Here is a 22,259-nt window from a genome sequence, read left to right on the forward strand (position 1 = left end):
AGAATGTCTTATAATGAGGGATTTTAACTTCCCAGATAGTGACTAGAACTTGTGGGTTGGTCACTCGCACACTAGCAAGACTTTTGTGGATTTATCGGATGATTGTTTTCTGCAGTAGCATGTTCAAGAGGCAAACAGAGAGGATAATACTGTTGATCTGGTTAACAGCAGTGATCATTCGTGTATTAAGAATTTGCATATAAAAGAACCACTAGGTGGCACGGATCACAGGGTACTGATGTGGATTTTACTTAAAGATATAATTACAATCAGGGGCAAATGAAAGGGTTTTTGCTTCAGTAACGGTGACTACAGTGGTCTCAGACAGTTTTTAAATTCTGAACAGTGGGACCAACTGATGATGTTACCAGCAGCAAATTCTAAGTGGGAATCATTCAAGACAATCGTGGAAGCTACTAGGCTTTACATACCAACTAAGAAATATTGTTCAAGGTTCAGGCCTAAATAGATGTCAGATGAACTAACGAGACATATGGCAGAGAAGAAAAATGCATGGGAGACATATAAATTAAAACATGACACAGAAGCCTATGATAGATACAAGTTGATCTGTAACCAAGTTAATAAGGAGGTTAGGCAGGCAAAGGCAGATTGCGAGAAATCTTTGGCAAGGGATGCAAAGAAAAACAGCAAAGAGTTCTTTACTTATGTAAACTCTAGAAGGAAGGGGATGAATCAGATTGGTCCACTTGATATCGATGGGTCAACTGTTGATGATCCTGCTCAGGTAGCTAACAAATTAAATGAATATTTTGCATCGACATTCACACACGAGGAGTTATTCAGCGAGGGGAATGCCAGAGGTGTATTCAACTCTGGCAGTAAGCTAGAGAACCTTGTAATAACTGAGAGTAAAGTGGAGGAGAAATTGTTGAAGATAAACACAAGAAAGGCACCTGGGGTGGATGGGATCTATCCAGTTATATTGAAGGAGGCAGCAAAGGAAGTAAGCAAACCCTTAGCCATAATTATGAGATCTTCCTTGGACTCAGGGGAGGACACAAAAGAACTGGATGCAGGGAATAACTTTGATATTATATACTTTGATCTTAGAAAAGCTTTTGATACTGTTGCACATGGAAGACTGCTGAACACATTGGAGCAGTGTGGCATTGGAGGCAAATTGCTGCTATGGATAAAGGGGTGGTTGAGTGGGAGACGACAGAGAGTGGTAATCAATGGACACAGCTCATCGTGGACTAATGTTATCAGTGGAGTCCCTCAGGGTTCAGCGTTGGGCCCATTATTGTTTTCGGTATTTATCAATGATATTGATGATGGTATATCAAGCTTAATGTCCAAGTTTGCAGACGATATAAAGATTGGCAGGGTTGTCAAGGACGCTACTGACACTATGCTGCTGCAACAGGATCTGGAAAGTTGAGCAGATGGGCTGAGAGGTGGCAAATGAAGTTAAACGTTGACAAATGTAAAGTACTACATATGGGAAACAGCAACCCCAGAGCAACATATCAACTCTGTGGTACTACACTGACAGTGGTAGAGAATGAAAAGGACCTGGGGGTAATTGTGCAGGCAGATATTAAGTTCTTTGAGCAGTGCAGACAGGCTGCAAGAGTAGCTCATGGGTCTTGTCAATGATATACAGGAATTTTTCTAGCAAGGATAAGGAGGTGATTATTCCCTTGTACAAGGCAATAGTGAGGCCACAACTTGAGTACTGTATACAGATCTGGAGGCCTCATTTCAAGAAGGATGTAGAGCTACTGGAACGAGTACAGAGAATTGCAACAAGATTAGTGAATGGAACAAAGGGGTACTCTTACGAAGAAAGGCTTAAGTTTTTCAAATTACAGTGTCTGGAGACTAGGCACCAGCGAGGAAATCTGATAGAGGTGTATAAAGCCTTGAATGGTTTGAGCATGCTCAATGCTGATGGGATTCTTGATCTTGCTCAGAATAATCACCTGAGAGGGCATAAATTCAAATTGAGGAAAGATAGATGTAGGATAGATGTGCGGAAATTTGCCTTTAGCCAGCGGGTAGTTGGTTGGTGGAACAGACTTCCATCCCTTGTCGTGGAAGTTGATAGCCTAAATAAATTTAAAGCTCAGCTGGACAGGTATTTTGAACGAACGGAGGGGTGAAATGGAAGTGTGGTTTTTTTTTTTTGGCTGATGCTGCATAAGCTTGCTTTCTTGCATCATATGCCTCTACTAATGCTAATAAGCCAGAATATCACCAGTGGTTTGACACTGACGGAATCCATACTGGTTATTGTTGATCAGATGGAAGGTTTCTAGGTAGTTTAAGAGTTGGCGGTTAATTAATTGCAATGGTACGATAACTGGATGGGAGGGATTTATCACCCTTTTCAGGAACTGGCTGGATATGAGCAAATTTCCAAGCAGAAAGAAAAACACTTTGGAATAAGAAAGTGAAAAAAAAAGCTGCAAAGAATAGGAGTAAGTTCAGGAGCACGTTTTGAGAACAAGTTGAGAAATACCATCGGGACCTGGAGCTTTCTTAGCATCAAGATCCATCAAAATCCTTCTCACATCCTTTTGCCGGAAGACCACAGGAGGCATTGAATGGAGTGTGTTTGGAATGGTGGGAGGTGTTTTACCAAGATCATTAATACATGAGTTGGAAGAAAAATGGGATGCCAGCAGGTCAGCTTTATCCTTGGCTGAAGTGTCAACAGAACCATCTGGTTTTGGCAGAGGTGGAAGCAGAGATGGGCAAAAGTTGCTGTTGTTGTTGTTGTTATTTGGTTTTTAGGAGCATTAGCAACTAAGGCCATATTGCTCCGGGATATGTGGTGGTCATTCCCTGACCTTTCCGCATCCTCCATATTTGGTGGTGACGGGCTCGAACCCCGGTCTAATCAAGAAGCGTGTGCTAACGCACTGCTGCTCCTTCCCACCTAGCTACGAAGGCGCCTGGCAAAAGTTGCGGCCAATAGCTTTGGGAAGAGACCAGAATGCTCAGCTACTATTAGGGCAAGAAGCAAGTTTTCTACTCTTAGCCTGTTCAAACTTTAGTTTGGACTGATTAATAACTGCTTTACAATTGTTATGAGCTTTGGTGTAGGCAGAAAATGATACTGAAGAATTAGAAACAAGCCATTACAATATGCAACATTCTTCTCTTGAACAGCCTTAGCACATTTATTGGAAAACCAAGGTTTAGATAAAGGACGAGATTTTAAAGTGGAGTGTGTGATAAAGGATTCCATTCCTGCAAGAATAATTTCACTGACATGATCTGAGCAAACGTTGACATCAGAAGTTTTGAAACAGTAATCTGACCAAGGAAAAGAAGAAAGGAAATCGTACAGTTCATCCCATTTTGAATTCTTGTAATGCCAAACACCACTATGTTGGGAATAGCCATGAGATAAAGGCTCCATTGGAGAAGAGACAATCACAAAGTTGTGATGTAAAGTGCCTAAAGGACCTCTCACTACGACTGTGTACTTAGAAGGGTTGTTTGTGAGAAAAAGATCAATCGTGTTGGCTGTGTGATTAGGATTGTCCAGTATTCTTTTAGGTAAATGAACAATCTGTGCAAGATCATTAGTAATAGCAAAAACCTCAGCATCTCAACCAGCTGGGTCAGTGTGAGTTGAAAACGGAAGCTAGCTGGGTCAGTGTGACTAGAAAACAGAAGCTAGCTAGGTCGGTGTGACTAGAAAACAGAAGCTAGCTAGGTCTATGTAACTAGAAAACAGAAGCTAGCTAGGTCTATGTAACTAGAAAATGGAAGCTAGCTAGAGTTGTGAACATTAAAATCACCAAGGAAAATTACCTCACTGTTAGAAAAGTTGGACTGGAGAAAGTCAAGTTCCAAAGAGAGGAAGTCAAAGAGCTCCAAGTGATTAGTGGAGTTGGGAGAACAGTAGAGACAACAGATGAATTTGACACAATGAGGTAAAGAGATTTTAAGCCAGAGAAGATCAAAGAGAGAAGATTCAAAATTGCCAATCTCTGACAGGGAATATCAGAATGGACATATGCACAAGTACCACCTTTGAGGCAAAAGGAATCATACACCGAATAATTTGGGCATCTGAGATGAGCAGTATTTGAATCAACTGATAACTGAGATTCTGTCAGAAAAAGTACATGGGGTTTGGCAAACTGCAAGTGGAAATGGACATCATTCAGATTAGAACTGAGACCATGTGTATATTTGTGAAATGAATTAGGAAGTGCTTGGAGGTTTAGATCTTTTCGCAGATAAGCTTGCTCTATTAGTTTGACAATTCATGGTGTATTCAATAGTAAGAAAAAGTGGGTGGGACATGTGTATGAAGTAATGAAATTTTTGCATACGGCGTACACATGGTAAAAATATACCCAGATCCTTGACATAGTGTGGCTCAACAATGCTCCCCGCATACACACTACTCGGACTCCCTCCAGTCACTATCTGGTAGAGTAGAGGTAGCAAGATTATACACTAGCTGATCTGGAAACCTCCTAGAGCGTTACCAATAGGTTTGCTCCAGTGTACTAACTAGCGGCCAGCCTGCGAACACCGTTTTAGAGCTGTACCCTCAAAATGTAAGGAATATTGGATCTCACCACGACGTTCATCATAACCTCAAAAGTCATCAATCATACTGCATGATGGAAGAGATAGGGAAGGGTTGACCAGAACTTAGCTCTAGAGACTAAACATGGGTTCCACCACTTCAAGCCTCCAATAAGCAAAGTGGTGGTATTGCACCGGTTGATGAGAGTCATCTACCACCTAGTACTGCCAGGTAACATAGAGGTGCAGCATTCCTCCATGTGGTGTGGATGCCACACCTAGGCCCCTGCTTATGTTGGTTCACACCTGGTTGGTCACCCACCATGTACTTGTGCTTGGATTACTAACAGTCCCACCATCGTGAAGGTGCAAGCAGAGGATTTTGCTGTCACAGACCAAACGGATTTCACCGAAATTGGGTCCACTTGACTTGAGTGTCTCCTGAATATCAGTTCCATCAGCGTTTTAGACTCCCAGGTAGCAAGTACAGCTTGTCTGGCATATCTGAGAAAATGTCTGTAACAACCTCAAGCACTTCAAGGACAACTGCCGTTTTCTGGAACAATCTTCCTTCATACGTATTTCCTGAAAATTACAGTCTACAGAAGTTCAAGTCTACTGTCAACAAATATCTTATTTCATCTTCTCAACCTCCAACCCAAGCACGGTACTAAGTACTATAGGTTCGAATACCTCTTGTGTTTGGGATTTTTGTAAAAAAAAAAGAATTTGCTCACTTCCCATACTACTTAGAGGAAACCATGGCAGTCCCCCTTGAGGACAATTATGCAAGCCATATGGAGAATCCTGAAGTTTCGGCAGTATGAAATGAGTGAAAATAGAACTCAGAGATTTTAACATTTTTTTACTTCATTTGAACTTTTTTTTTTAATCTTTATCTGACAGAAGGCATATTTCTTGTATGAATAAAGTTATGTATAAATAAAAAAGATATAATAAAAACTAAACAATAAAAATTTTATAATGTACAAACCTTTAAGTTGTGTTTTACAGCTTGCATTATAATTTCAGCCAGTGTTGTAGTCTTGCCTGTTCCCGGTGGTCCATGAATTATAGCTACTTCCTTCTGACATAAAGCAAATATCACTGCTTCTTTTTGTAAATCATTAAGATGTGTGTTGAAAAATGAAAACTTGGAAGTGTCTAAATGTTGCATAGAGGAATAAAAATCATATACAAAACAAGACATGATGAGAAAATTTAAAAATAATAAAAATAAAGCAAGAAAAAAGGCATGTTAATAATAATTTCTTCCCAAACAAATGCAAGGGGGAGAATTTGGGGGACATATTTCTTTAGTGTTCCCCAAAAACTAAACCAAAATATCAGAACCTTGTCAAAGTACCAGGGGTGGTGGGGAAGATTTACCTACACTAATGACATTGTGCATATATCACATGCATGAATTCCATCAGTCACCTCCAATAAATCCTGACACAGATTGATGGATTAAATCAGTCCCTGTGTCAGGATATCCTGGAGGTGATTATGGAGAAATATATTTTGCCTGCATGGGTATCAATTTGAACAACTTACATATTTTAGTACAATAGCATTCTTTGTTGTAATGTAGATGTTTGTGCCATCTGATGTCAAAATATATGACTGCATAAATTCATTTAGAACAATTTACATTACAAATGTTAAAAATATCTTGATGTGAGTAGGGAGGAAGATTGCTGAACATATCAAGGGCTGCCTTGCTCCAATCTTCTTGTGAGACTGTACTTTAATAAGAGAAGAGCATGAATATGAAGTGTTATCAAAATCAGAAATAAGGTTATCTAGCATAACTTTTCAATTTCTATAACCAAACAAGTTAGTGCAAAGCATCGTTTTAGTAAATCACTGAAGTAAGTGAAATGGCATCATTTTTGTTACATCTCATATTGTAAAATGTCTTCACAATGAGTTTCTTGCTATTGCACTATCTCGAATAAGCAATGCTTCCCCAGTAAAGAAAGCTACTGTTACTTATTCTTGGAAGATACCATCACCAAGACAGCACTGTTTCAAAGCTTTCTGGCCTGTCATCGGTGGGCAGTAGGTTGATTGATTGATTTGATTTGGTAGTTGTTGGCGCATCAGCTTCTGTGGCCATATTGCACCTCCCAAGGTTTTTGCAGTACTTTGATCCAAGCCCGAGGCGGGAATCGAACCCGCGACCTTTGGGTTGCCGGGCAGGTACTTTACCCACTCGGCTAGCCCGGTCGGCGGGGCAGTAGGTTCCTCAGTAATAAGAGTGACAACTCACTTATGAAGTTTAACTTCACAATATGAGAGATGCCAGACACTGTGCAATATATTTTTTGTATTGATATTATATTGATATCAGTATTATATATTGATATCTATGCATCCTTATATAATGTTAAGCAAGGGGGAAAAAATGGAAGTATTAATGGAACAAGAGATGGATCTCCTTGGTCCTCCTACACACACACACGCACACATGCAGAAGCATCTGCCTCAGGCTCCCACCAAGATGCTCCAATGCACCTGACTACTCCAGTCTGCTTCAATAGGACCCCTAACTCTAGGGAAGCCCAATGACAGCAACAATTACATCTAGAGCAACAGCCCAACCATCCAAATGCCCCACAGCCCAAATGTTTGGCTAGGATTGCTCAATGATAGAGGATCACATCTGTCAATGCAACCAAATACTGAGACCTACAGCAGGGATAACCAACATTAAGGGGTGACCTAGGCTCACCCCTCTACTGGAGAGCATCTCCAGACACCCACTTGAAGAGCACAGAGTGGAACTCCAATTGTAATAATGTTGCTCCATGTACACAAGAGGGACATTAGTCACCAGCAGTGTCATCACCTTACTTTACAGTTAATATGGAAGGCCAGTATTCCCCCCCCCCCATAACTGAGTTATACAATATCTTTTGTCTGAGGTTCCCCATCATTACATTATTTCAAGACAGTGGAACACACAGTATCTATGGCAGCTAGACCTGCAACTAATTTTACGGTAATCTTCAATATTTTTATGTATTATTTCACAGTTGAAGCGATCAGGTAAAAAGACTTTAAATTCATTTACGTGAACAGTTACTTTATCTCCTTTTCTGTTTTCATTATTTCAAATTTTTTAATTGAATAATTTGTAAAAGAATAAGAAAAGTGTCCTCAATATGATACAAAGAACACTTCCATATGATACTCTCCAGAAATTAAAACAAAAACAATTAAAAAATTGAAAATCTTACATTACAGTAAGAAATAATTAAAAATCATTGAACACAATTAAAAATCAATTTAATGCAATTAAAAATTAAGTAAAAAATTTTTGTTTTGCAATTTTTTTGTTAAATTTTTTATTGTGTTAAATTGATTTTTAATTACCTCTTACTGTAATGTAAGATTTTCAATTTTTTAATTGTTTTCATTTTAATTTCTGGAGAGTATCATGCGGAAGTGTTCTACATATCATGTTGAGGTAAACTTCTCTTATTCTTTTACAAATATTGATATCAATGTACGACGTATTGAGCATTATAGCTCTGATTCATAGTATAAAATATTAATCAGATAATGTACATTAAGATCTAAGTGTTGTAACTTTTTTTGAAGGAATAGAATGGAATTGACCAATGTTTTGGTTGCTTTATTAGTCCCATTTATAAAAACACAATTTTTCAAATAATTTTTCAATTCCAGGAACTCCCTGACTTACGTAATACTAGACTTACGCAAATTCGACTTTACGTAGGTTTTTGTCGGCTGGTGCAAACTGAAAAAAAATCATGGAAATGTCTTTTGCATCTGTAGAGATAAATGAAGGTATTGTGAAAATATCGTAATGTGAACCCAATAACATAGTTTTTTTTTGTAATTCATTCAAAATCCTTGGAAGTTCAAAATTTTGCTATATTACTAAGCTATTTATCTCTCTAAAAGGTCATATTTATAATGGAAATTGCACTACCCTTTCATTGTAATCATATGGTCCTGTTATAAAAATCAATTTTGAACGCCTTTGTGATATTTTTCTAAAGCACATTTCTGGAGGTCACGACGAAAAATAAAATCAAAACAATTTGCACTTTCTGGTTTATTGGGCTTTTCTGTCAGTGCAATCTATTATAAACGAGTAGTAAACCCAATCTTATTAAATTTGCTATAATCCCAATAACTAGAATTTTGTGGGTTTTAGTTACAGTATTATGGTGAAATGAATTCACCTTCACTGAAATATTCAATCATATAAAAAACTAATTTTCAGAAACTTCTCTTCCTTCCTATTTACGTATCACAATGATGAAGAGAAAGGGACCAACAGAAAATGCAAGTGCTGGTAGTGCCAGGAAACGAAACAAAATGATTTAGAAATTAAGATGAAAATGATTAAGAAGTAGGAAAAGGACAAATTTGTCATCTGTTGAAAGGGAATTAGGTCTCGCTGCTTCAACAGTGAATACTATTTTAAACGACACTGCATGTATAAAAGAACATTTTAAAGGATCAATACATTTAAGATCAACAGTGATTCACAAAAGAGTGTTCAGGTGCTATATCGAAGATGGAACAGCTATTAATAATATGGATGGAAAATCAGATTCAGAAGCAAGTGCCCCTGAGTCCAATGGCCATCCAAGCAAAAGCAAGAGGTATTTATGAAGATATTATGGATAAATACGATGAACCCCAAACCAAGTTCGTGGCAAGCAACAAGCGGTTTAATAGTAGGTTTAACAGGTAAATGCAGCATGGAAGAAAATATGCCAATGGCATGTAAAAAGGCTTCGAAGGGTTTGAAAAAGACAAATCGTATGAAGAGGTTACAGATAAGATTGTAACATTTGCAAAACTACTTCAGTTGGAGGTTATTGCCAAAGAAGTGGAGGAGTTAATAGAGGAAGTTATTATTTGTTATTTGGTTTTTTTTTTTAGGAGCATTAGCAACTAAGGCCATATTGCTCCTGGGATATGTGGTGGTCATTCCCTGATCTATCCGCATCCTTCATATTTGGTGGTCACGGGCTCGAACCCTGGTCTAATCAAGATGCGTGTGCTATGCACTGCTGCTCCCACCTGGCTACGGAGGCACCAGTTAATAGAAGAAGAAGAGAAAAAATTATCTAAAGAACTTGCAGTAAGACTTGCAGGCAGTGATAGCGAAAGAAGAAAATGCTGATGAAGCTTAAGATGAATCAAATGAGGAGCCGAGATGCTTCACCACCAGAAAGATGGCAATGGCATTTCATGAAATTGCATCGGCAATGGCGAGGTTTGAGAAGATGGATCCTGCCAGTGAACAATTCTTAAAAGTTTACAAAGGGGTGAATGATATGCATGCTATGAGGAAATCTACAATGAAAGGAAAAAAAGTCACCATCCAGTCATCCATTAATATGTTCTTTCATAAGGTTGAGCGGCCGACCCCTTCTAAATCTCCACAGCCCTCAACCTCTGCAGCAGTGTACTTATCAGCTGAAGACAGCGATTCTGGCAACGATGCTCGAGAGGTAAAACTTACTGACGTTATGCTTGTATCCTCTCTTTTCTTGTAATTTTATAATTTTGAAATTTAAATTGCACGCTTTTGTAATTTTTCCTGCGCATGAAATAAAAAAATTGAATACATACAATAAATAATTCTATTCACATGTTCTTCGAACATTTCTTTTTTGATTCAATCAATTCAGCGAGAATTGTTGTGTTGTATCGTATTGTATTGGTATTTCTGGTGCAAGGGCAACTAGGGCCATATTGCACCTATCAAGGGTATGGAGTTCAGACAGTGATTATAGAATAATGTCAGAGGCGATTATATAGCTTTTAGGAAGCAGAAAAATTCTGGAAGATTTGCATCATTGCCTACAATATGACAAAGTGTTAAAGGTTCTTGAAGATTTCGTAGACTACTAAATGAGATTTTTCGGGCATCAGCGAGACAATCAGCGAGAATGTGTTTAATTGTGAGAAAAGAGTTGCAGTGCGTACACTTCGGAGGATCGTCTCCTGTGAGTAGATAAAGATAGGTGAGGTGACTGTGACCGATTTGCACTCTGGAGAGGAGGATTTCTTCCTTTCTGTTTACACGGAAACTGGAAACCCATAACTGTGGTTCAGATTTTATTTGAAGGAGCTTGTTCTGCAGTTCAGCTTGCCATAAGTGTTCACTGTTAGCATTAATATTAGTAGAGGCATATGATACAAGAAAGCAAGCTTATGCAGCATCAGCCCAAAAAAAAAAAAAAAAAAACACTCCCATTTCACCTCTCCGTTTGTTCCAAATATCTGTCCAGGTCAGCCTTAAATTTATTTAGGCTATCAACTTCCACAACAAGGGATGGAAGTCTGTTCCACCAACCAACTACCCGCTGGATAAAGGCAAACTTCCGCATCTATCCTACAACTGTCTTTATTCAATTTGAATTTATGCCCTCTTGGGTGATTATTCTGAGCAAGAGGAAGAATCTCATCAGCATTAGGCATGCTCAAACTATTCAAGGCTTTATACACCTCTATCGGATCACCTCACCGGTGCCTAGTCTGCAGACACTGTAATTTGCAAAACTTAAGCCTTTCTTTGTAAGAGCAACCCTTTGTTCCATTCACTAATCTTGCTGCCCTTCTCTGTACTCATTCCAACAGCTCTACATCCTTCTTAAAATGAGGCCTCCAGACCTGTATACAGTACTCAAGGTGTGGCCAGACCATTGCCTTATACAAAGGGATAATCACCTCCTTATCCCTGCTAGAAAAATTCTGTATATCATTGACAAGACACCATGAGCTACTCTTGCAGACTGTCTGCACAATTACCCCCAGGTCCTTTTCGATCTCTACCACTGTCAGTGTAGTACCACAGAGTTGATACGTTGCTCTGGGGTTACTGCTTCCCATACGTCGTACTTTACATTTGTCAACGATAAACTTCATTTTCCACCTCTCAGCCAATCTGCTCAACTTTCTAGATCCTGTTGAAGCAGTGTACTGTCAGTGTCCATAACAACCTTGCCAACCTTTGTATCATCTGCAAACTTGGACATTAATCTCGATATACCATCATCAATATCATTTATAAATACAGAAAACAACAATGGACCCAACACTTAACCCTGAGGACTCCACTAATAACATTAGTCCACGATAAGCAGTTTCCATTGATTACCACTCTGTCTTCTTCCACTCAACCATCCCTTTATCCATAGTGGCAATTTGCCTCCAATGCCACACTGCTCCAATTTGTTCAGCAGTCTTCCATGTGGAACAGTATCAAAAGTCTTTCTAAGATCCAAATATATGATATCAAAGTTATTCCCTGCATCCAGTTCCTTTGTGGCCACATCATAGTATCCAATCAAATTAGTCAGGCAAGACTTTCCCATAACAAAACCATGCTGTGCCCGAGCTATAAGTGAAGTACAGTAAACCCCCGCTATTCGCGGTATCTGTATTCGCGGTTTCGCATATTCGCGATCGCCGATTTAATATAAAATGAAACCTAAAAAATGTGAATTTTAAAGCGCCGTGAATATTTTCCGCCACAAAAAAACATGGGCGTGGCTAAAATTATCTTTCCCGGTCAAAACAGCGCTCAGTGGGTGGGGGGAGAGGGGTGACAAAATCGCGAGCGTGAAAGTTTCTCGCTAATCCTTGTTCAATATGTGTTATGCGCTTGTTATGGAAGGTTTCGTCGTTTGCTTTTAATTTATATGCTTATAAATTGAATAAATTTATCAATTTATAAATTGATATGCTTACAAAAGTGATAAATCTACCGTTTTGCGGTGAAAAACAGACTTTTCCGAGTGTGTTAACGGAAGAAAGTGACTTTGTTGTGGACAAGTTCTTTCTAACCCCTACAAAAATATCACTACGAATAACAAGAGAAATGTGAAAATATCAAAGAAGGTGATGACATTAGCGAATAAAATTGAGTTATTAGATAAAATTTCTAATTCCTCAGTGGCAAAACATTATAAAATCAATGAGTCAACGGTACGATCAATCAAGAAATCGGAAGAAAAAATTTGCCGTAGTGTCCGTGAAAACGCGCTAATTGCTTCAAAAATTTGCTCTGTAACTCGTGATGTTAAATTAGAAAAAATGGAAAAGGCTTTAAATCTGTGGATAGAAGACTGAACTCAAAATAAAATTCCGTTAAATTCACTCATCATTCATGAAAACGCAAAACTCCTTATCAACGCTTTAGCGAAACTGGTGATAGCCAAAATTTTAGCAAAACTCGGGATAGGTTTTTTAGCTAGCAAAGACGCTGGTTTGAAAGATTTGTTTGAAATTTCTAATAAATATTACATTTAATATTAAATTGTTTCTTATTTTCATTTCGATGCCATATGCTTGCATTTCACTATGTACTGTCTATGTATATAGTCATATTATGAAGGTACATATAATACATGCATAGACAAAATTTTAGACTAGTTTTTCTTATATATTTCATACTTTGGAACGGAACCCCTTTATTACTATGGGAGCCATAACTCGGTATTCGCATTTTCGGTATTCGTGGCATTTCTCAGGAACGTAACCCCCGCGAATAGCGAGGGTTACCTGTATTGTCTCGATCAGCATTTCTCAACCTTTTTGCCACGTGACCCAATATATTTCTTTGTAATTGTACCGTGACCCAAATGTTTATAATATAAAATTTTTAAAAACCTGGTAGAATCACTGAATATTACATAAATAAATAAAATTTTGCATATTTGACAATAAGTAACATTCAGTATATTTCTACTGAGAGTGGTTCAGACGAATTTCGATTTATAATGAATACTTCAATTTCATTTTTTATTATTTAAATTCAACTATGGAAAAATGTAAGAGTAACGATTTTAAAAAACGAAAAAAACTAGAAATTTAATATTACTGAATCTCAGTGAAATACAAAATACGCTAATATCATTGAACACATATCGCAATGCGATATGGGTTCATACCGCAGGCAGTGTATCACACTAACTACAAAACAGGATGGTAAAGTAAATAAACACGTACATAAAAAATAATTCTTACCTTTGAACTGTTTTAACTGGTCGCGATCACGTCATTTGTTTCACGTTGAGACCATTTCACTTCAGTTTTAAACTTTTGGTTAGAAAATTAATTTGTCTTTCTGTCATAAGATCGAATATCAACGGATGAAGCGAAAGGATGATGCATGATACAATTTGTATCATGTGCTCTGGGCTTCTCGCTTTGGCACAAGGTAGCAACTATCACTTCGCAACCTATTAAAAATTTAACGCAACCCAATATTGGGTTGCGACCCATAGGTTGAGAAACCCTGGTCTATGTGATCCTGCAGTGCTTCTTTAACCAGTGCCTCCATTAATTTTCCTGGAACACAAGTTAAACTAACAGGTCTATAATTATTTCCGTTGCCCTTTGATCCTCCTTTGTGAATGGGGTCACATTTGCAAATCTCCAGTCTATGGGTGCCTCCCCTGAGTCCAAAGAAGCTCTCATAATTCTGGCTAAGGGTTTGCTTACTTCCTTTGCTGCCTCCTTTAATAAGTGGATAGATCCCATCCACCCCAGGTGCCTTTTTTATGTTTATTTTCAACAATTTCCCCTCTACTTTCCTCTCAGTTATTAAAACATCATCTAGCTCACTGCCAGAGTTTAATTCACCTGTGGCATTCCCCTCCCTGAATAACTTCTCAAGTGTGAATGTAGATGCAAAATACTCATTTAGTTTGTTAGCCACCTGAGCAGGATCATCAACAGTTTAACCATCAATATCCAGTGGACCAATCTGATTCATCCCTTTCCTTCTAGAGTTTACATAGGTAAAGAATTCTTTGTTGTTTTTCTTTGCATCCTTTGCCAAAGATTTCTTATAATCTGCCTTTGCCTGCCTAATCTCCTTTGTGACTTGGTTACAGATCAACTTGTATCTATCATACGCTTCTGTGTCACGTGTTAATTGGTATGTATCCCATGCATTTTTCTTCTCTGCCATGTCTCATTAGTTCATCTGACATCCATTTAGGCCTAAACCTTGAACAATATTTCTTAGTTGGTATGTAAAGCCTAGTAGCTTCCAGGTATGTTACTAACAGAAAATTTTGAATTTTCTGTTAGTAACATCATCAGTTGGTCCCACTGTTTAGAATTTAAATACTGTCTCAGACCACCGTAATCGCCTTTACAAAAGTGAAAACCCTTCCCTTTACCCCTGATGGTAGTTACCTCTTTGAGTAAATCACACTTCAACACACTGTGATCACTGCCACCTAGTGATTCCTTTATCTGCAGATTCTTAATGCATAGAGAATCACTACTGATAATCAGATCAAGAGTATTACTCCCGCTAGTTGCCTCCCGAACATGCTGATTGTAGAAAACAATCATCCAATAAATTCACAAAAGCCTTACTAGTGTATTAGAATTAGTAATGGCCGCATGGTGCAAGAAAGCCTATGGCTTATGCTGCACCAGCTAAAAAAAAAAAAAAAAAAACCCAATTTGAACAAAACAATGATAAAAACAAAATATAATAATAATAATTAATTAAAAAAAGGAAATTAAACCTATCATCCTATGCGCTTCCCTTACGAGAAGATACTATCCAGATGACCTCTGAATTTCCCCAAACTGTCAGCCTCTACCACCCATGAAGGCAACTTATTCCAGTAATGTAGAACTCGCTGGCTAAAATAAAACTTCCTGCAGTCCAATCTAAACATTTCCCCCCATAACTTGAATTTATGTCCCCTAGGTTCTAGCATCATTTATAATCTTGAATCTCATTCATTTGAATCTCATTCATCCTCATTCATTTTACTGATGCCTCTCAGAGCCTTAAACAACTCAATCAAATCTCCTCTAAGGTGTCTAGTTTCCAAACTCTGCAACCCACATATTCAAAGTCTTTCCTCATAAGGACGCCCTTTTGCCGATCTCACCAGGCGAGTTACCCGTCTTTGCACCCTTTCAAGAAGCTCGATGTCTTTCTTTAGGTGCGGTCTCCATATTTGAACACAGTATTCCAAGTGTGGTTTAACATAAGCCTTATATAATGGGATTATCACGTCCCTATCTCTACTTGCAAAAGTTCGATAGATCATCGATAGGATACCGTGGGCCTTCCTTGCAACCTGTTTACAATGCTCAGAGAATTTCACGTCTGACCTTATCGTAACACCCAAGTCCCTTTCCTCCAGTACTGGGTTTAGTTGAACTCCACCAAGTGAATAAGTTTTTTTGGGATTACTGTTTCCCAGGTGTAATACCTTACACTTTGTTGGATTAAAGCATAGCTACCATTTTTCTGACCATTCCTGAAGTCTATCTAGGTCTCTCTGAAGAAGCTCATCTTGACAGTGATCATTAACTACTCTACCAATTTTAACATCATCTGCAAATTTAGACATCACGCCCTCTATCCCTTCATCAATGTCGTTTATGAAAATTAAAAACAACAGTGGTTCTAATACTGATCCTTGAGGAACCCCACTTCTTACATCAACCCAATCTGAGGAATAGCCATTTATCACAACTCTCTGACTCCTGCCCTGAAGCCATCCTTCTATCCATCTAAAGATTTTCTCAGTGATTCCAACCTGTTCCAGCTTATAAAGCAACCGCTCATGTGGGACTGAGTCAGAAGCTTTGCTGAAATCTAAGTAAACAATGTCGAAATTATTCCCTAAATCCAGCTCGTGAGTGACCCTTTCGAAATAGCGAACCAGATTTGTTAAACATGATTTTCCCTTTACAAAACCATGCTGAGTATCCTTGAGAATTTCAATTCGATCCAAATGATCCTGAATTCCACCCTTGATCATTGCCTCCATGATTTTCCCTACTACTGAAGTCAGATTGACAGGTCGATAATTTCCCACTTCACTCTTAGAGCCACCCTTATGTATTGGAGATACATTGGCACTTTTCCAATTCCATATTCCATCAACTCCAGGAGCCTTACTGGTCTGTAGGTTCGAAAGTTTTTTCATTAAATAATCTTGCGAAATTTCAATATCATTAATTACATATTTTTTAACTTCGCTCAAGTAATGTGGCAACTTCACTATTCATCCAACTTGGAACCCTCCTTGTGGAGTATTTTTTAATGGTATATATGCATTCAAGGCATCTGTGATTAATGTTTTAAAAGCGTACCACAGTTCAAATGTATTCATTTTCTGCACGATATCTACCCAGTTAATAGAGGCCATGTAGTTAGTACCTTAAGGCATCGTAATTTCCTTTTCTGAAATTAAAACCCATTCCTTTGCCTTTTACTTCTGCTACCTCTCTCGTCATCATCCACCGTAGAACTCCATGATCACTTCCTACTACTGGTTCCTCTACTGTCAGCCCTGTTATGTCATCTGATTCATGGGTGATGATGAGGTCTAGGATATTCTCTTCTCTAGTACTTTCCCTGACATGAAGATACAAATAACAGTCATTTAGTTGATTTAAAAATTTTGTTCCCCATGTCGAGTTTCCTTCCCATTTACTCCAATCAATTAGAGGCAAATTGAAATCACCCATAATAAGGCATTGAAGCTTACTTGCCCATTCCATTTGCATGTAGAGGGTTTTGTCATAATCTTCAGAATCACCTGGTCTGTAGATTACTCCTACTCGCATTATACCTTTGTTTCCAACTATCTCACACCATACAGACTCTATACTAGCATGTGTGTCTGAATCCGGGAAAGCTATCGTCGCACTCAGGCTGCTTCTGATAAGAAGCATTACCCCACCACCCCTTCTATCTACCCTATCCTTCCTAAATACATTATACAAGCCGTACTTAAACTCATCATCCCCAATTTCCGGGTGGCACCACGTCTCTGTAAGCTCTATTATATGTCTGCGTTACTTGTTTTAACCAGCAGTTTGAATTCGCTCTGTTTTATTGACGACACTTCTAACTTTACTGTAAAAACAATTAAGACTTACTGTTCTTGTATATTTAACAACCCTAACACAACCCTTGAAGTTTTTTAGGCTCTCTTCCCTGATATTAACTACCCGCTCACGTGAAACGTTTCTGACCCCAGAACATCTAGATAATACGTCCAGTTGGGGTAACAGATAAGAACTCTTAAGGTATGTGCAAGAGTTACTTTGACCAATATTATCAGATAAATGCATGTCAGTATTACCCACATCCCCCCCCTAACTAGCAGTTTCCCTGAACCTTTAAGGTGTGCTCAATAATACTGGCAAAAACTTTTGCACCACCTTTGTTTAAGTGTATCCCGTCTCTACAAATCAAATTCCTTCTACCTACAAGTGTGGGCCATGCTGATAGAAATTTCCCCCCTAAAGCCTTGCAGATTCCGTCAAGTCTTGAGTTAATCCACAAGGCTCTTAACATATAATCCCTCCTATCGTGTCTGGGCAGAATTGCAAATACATAGACATTGTGGCCTAGCTCGCGGCATTTCCTCAGCATGGTCCTGTATTTTTCCAACAAATCGTCAGATCGTGTACGTTTAATATCATTAGTCCCCACATGAATAATAATATTCTCTTTACCCCCTTTAAAATCTGACAATCTGTTGGTGACATCATTGATAGTTGCTCCCGGCAGATATACCCTGGTTCTACTCCACCTATCCTTATTACAAAAAATATTCCCCATTTCCCTGACAATGGAGTCTCCTAATAAAACAATGTTCTTTTTAACCAGAGTAGTTTGCACTTGATTTTTCTGTTTTGAGGCTCGAATCGGGTGTGCATCACTTGGTAGATTGCTGGTAGAGTCTGATATCCTAACAATATCTGCCTTTGATGTTTTGAGCAATACCTCAAATTCATCAAATTTATTTACCAAACTCCTAACATTGGTGTATACGCAAGTATACACGCACCTGTTCCTATTCTTAGCTAACCTAACAGAACCCGTGGGTTTATGTGTACTGCAATGACTCCCAGCAGTCTCTGAAATATCCTGCATCTTGTTTTCCAGGCTGCTGCCCATTCCAATAGAAGCAGTGCAAGAATCACTTTCACCTCTGCCAGTGGCTACTGTTAATCTATTAGTCCTTGTATCCCCCCCCAAGCTAGCAGTTTTCTGACCCACCTAACATTGCCTCGATAGCATCAGCAAATATTCTTGCACCCTTTCTATTTAAGTGTATCCCATCCCTGTAGAAGCAGTCTCTCCTGTTAACAAGTACAGACCAGGCTGAAAAAATTCTACCCCTTGAGCCTTGCACAATATTTCCAGGGCCGAATTGATCGACAAGGCTCACATCATATACTCCCTCCTATCGTTTCTGGGCAGATTTGCAGACACTTTCAAAATTAACCCTAATTCACAGTTTTTTTTTAACAGTAACCTGTACTTGTTAAGTAATTCCACTGGTTAAGTAGTGTTAAGTTATGTATTCCACCGGTGAAGTAATGTTAAGTTAAGTATTCCACGTGTTAAGTAGTTCCTTACATACATATCTTATATAGGATCTGTAGTCAATATATGGAACGTGGTAATCTGTCGATGCTAAGTTGGATGATTGTTTTGCTGCATAATCCGCTTTTTCATTCTCTGATATTCCAGTGTGGCCTGGGATCCAACAAAAGATGACTACCTGCTGGTGTTCATGGATATGCATCAGCTGAATTTTTATGGTTGTTATTACAGGATGTTTTGGCGAGGTTTGTTTGTTTGTTATTTGGTTTTTAGGAGAATTAGCAACTAAGGCCATATTGCTCCGGGGATATGTGGTGGTCATTTCCTGACCTTTCCGCATCCTCCGTATATAGTGGGCACGGGCTCGAACCCCGGTCTAATCAAGCATGTGCTATGCACTGCTGCTCCTGCCCATCTGGCTACGGAGGCGCCATGTTGGCAAGGAGGAATTTTGCAAGACTAAAAGTGCCCTCTGTGAGTCTGTATATATTACACTTTTTTGGATGGACAGATGGAGGATATTTTCTAAGGCAAGCTTGATGGCACATAATTCTGCTGTATAACTGCTACATTCAGTGGGCAGGGAAACAAACATGGTGTTATAGGGAAAGACAGCTGCAGCCCCGACTCCACTTTCAGACTTTGATCCATCAGTTTATACTTTTGTAAAACATGGATAATTTTGTGTGTGAGCAGTATGGAGTTGCTGTATATTAATATTTGCACACGTGTGTTTTCCCTAGTTTACGAAATAGCTGTCACAGGATGCTTTAATAGAAGACCATGGAGGATCTTCACTGTTTGAACCTTGGAGGACTTTGTCAAGATGTATATTCCAGGTTTGTGATAATGCCTGCAATCTGATGCCAGTAGGTTGAACTGCTCTAGGTTTATTTCTATAGTGCATTGAAAACTGTGGATCATTAAGTATTGGCCTAACGGGGTGAGTAGTTAGACTTTGAATTTTGGACGCATAATTCAGGAGTAACATCTTTCTGCTGAGGCTGAGTGGAGGTTCATGCGTTTCAATATGAAGACTTTGTACTGGTGATGTTCTGTAAGCACCTACAGCAATCCTGAGGGAAGAATGTTGAATACACCAGTGCACCATAATCAAGGTAAGATCTTATTAGGGCTCTATACAAGTGAAGTAAAGTGCAACTATCTGCACCCTATGATGTAGAAGAGATAACTCTTAGTAAGTTCATTTATTTCCTGGCAAACAGTCCATAGATGTTCAATTTATTATCAAAAATCACACCAAGAAGACAAATGCTGTTCACAACAGTGACAGGTTGATTTCTTAAGTGTATTTCCACATCTGGGTGCATCTTTTGTTTGTTACAAAAATGAATGACACTAATTTCTGATAAGACAGTCGGTAACCATTCTGTGCCATCCATAGTTCGATATTATTAATTGATGTTTGCAGTTGCCTCTCAATAAAGCTCATGTTTTGCGAACTGCAAGAAACAGTCAGGTCATCAGCATAAAGGTATGAATTCACTGTACAGTAAACCTCCGCTATTCGCGGTATCTGTATTCGCGTATTCGCGGTCGCTGATTTAATATAAAATTAAATCAGCGACCGCGATTTAATTTTAAAAAAATGTGAATTTTAAATCGCCGTGAATATTTTCCGCCATAAAAAAACATGGGCGTGGGTGGGGGGAGAGGGGTGACAAAATCGCGAGCGTGGACGTTTCTCACTAATCCTTGTTCAGTATGTGATATGCGCTTGTCATGGGTTTCGTCATTTGCTTTTAATTTATATACTTATAAATTGAATAAATTTATCAATTTATAAATTGATATGCTTACAAAAGTGATAAATCTACCATTTTGCAGTGTAAAACAGACTTTTTTGAGTGTGTTAATGGAAGAAAGTGACTTTATTGTGGACAAGTTCTTTCTAAACCGTAAAAATATGGCTATGAATAACAAGGGAAATGTGAAAAGATCAAAGAAGGTGATGACATTAGCGAATAAAATTGAGTTATTAGACAAAATTTCTAATGGTGAAAGTGTCTCCTCAGTGGCAAAACATTATAAAATCAATGAGTCAACGGTACGATTAATCAAGAAATCGGAAGAAAAAATCCGCCGTAGTGTCCGTGAAAACGTGCTAATTGCTTCAAAAATTTGCTCTGTAACTCGTGATGTTAAATTAGAAAAAATGGAAAAAGCTTTAAATCTGTGGATAGAAGACCGAACTCAAAAGAAAATTCCCCTTTTCATCATTCGTGAAAGGGCAAAACACCTTTATCAACACTTTAGCGAAACTTTTGGTAGAACTGGCAGGATAAGTTTTTAAGCTATAGCAAAGGCCCTGGATTGAAAGATTTGTTTGAAATTTCTAATAAATATTACATTTCGATGCCTTATGCTTGCATTTCACTATGTACATAATCATATTATGAAGGTACATATAATACATACATAGACAAAATTTCAGACTAGTTTTTCTTATATATTTCATACTTTGGAACGGAACCCCTTTATTACTATGGGAGCCATTACTCAGTATTCAAGTTTTCGGTATTCGTGGCATTTCTCAGGAACATAACCCCCGCAAATAGCGGGGGTTTACTGTATTGGGAATAATTCTGGTCATTCGATTTATTCTTATTACAAACAAGGTTGCACTAAGAACAGAACCCTGAGGGACTCCTTCTTGTATATATGTTTTGGAAAGGACTTGCTGATAACAAACTTGAAAGGTCCTCTGCTGTAGGAAATTCTGTATGAAGTAAGGTAAGTGACCTCTCAGATCCAGGGAATGAAGATCTCTCAGGATACCAAAACGCCAAGTGGTGTCAAAGGCTTTCTCTATATCAAGACATGCCATGACAAGATATTTATTTTGGATAAATACATTCCTAATATTTGTTTCTGCTTTGATTATGAGATCCAGGGATGATCGGTTTTTCCTGAAACCAAATTGATTATCGGATATCATATTTTGGGAATCAAGGTACCATGTTAGTCGACGGTGTATTATTTTTTCTAGGGTTTTACTTAAGCAGCTGGTGAGAGAAATGGGTCTATAATTATTAAGAATAGAGATCTTTCCCTTGTTTGGGTATTGCCAGTACAAAAGAGTGACACCAGGAACTGGGGAATGAATGTTCCATGAAGATGCGATTATAGAAGGTCAGTAGCGAAGATAGTGATTTATTATCTAGGTGTTGCAGCATTATGTAGTATATTCCATCAGGGCCAGCAGAGTGTTGTTCTTTGCAGTGGATACAGCCTCTTTAAGTTCTAGCATAGTGAGTGGTTGATTGTACAGTAGGAAGGATTTGGTTCTGAAATTCAGATGGGATTTTTTAGCTGAAGTCTTAATCTT

The 22,259-nt window shown here is 38.4% G+C and overlaps 1 protein-coding gene across 1 annotated transcript in view; it reads right to left on the reverse strand.

Annotated features, from left to right (window-relative positions):
• The window catches only part of LOC150087085 (DNA-binding protein SMUBP-2-like), a 460,431-nt gene that overhangs the window by 289,163 nt on the left and 149,009 nt on the right, over window positions 1-22,259 (reverse strand). Inside the window, exon 6 of the mRNA XM_090372370.1 lies at window positions 5,516-5,685. Coding sequence (XP_090228496.1) covers window positions 5,516-5,685 — 170 coding nt within the window. The remainder of the gene's footprint in view (window positions 1-5,515; window positions 5,686-22,259) is intronic.

This window comes from Mastigoproctus giganteus, chromosome 4, assembly GCF_048544385.1.
Source record: "Mastigoproctus giganteus isolate SK-2022 chromosome 4, ASM4854438v1, whole genome shotgun sequence".
Lineage (NCBI taxonomy): Eukaryota > Metazoa > Arthropoda > Arachnida > Uropygi > Thelyphonidae > Mastigoproctus > Mastigoproctus giganteus.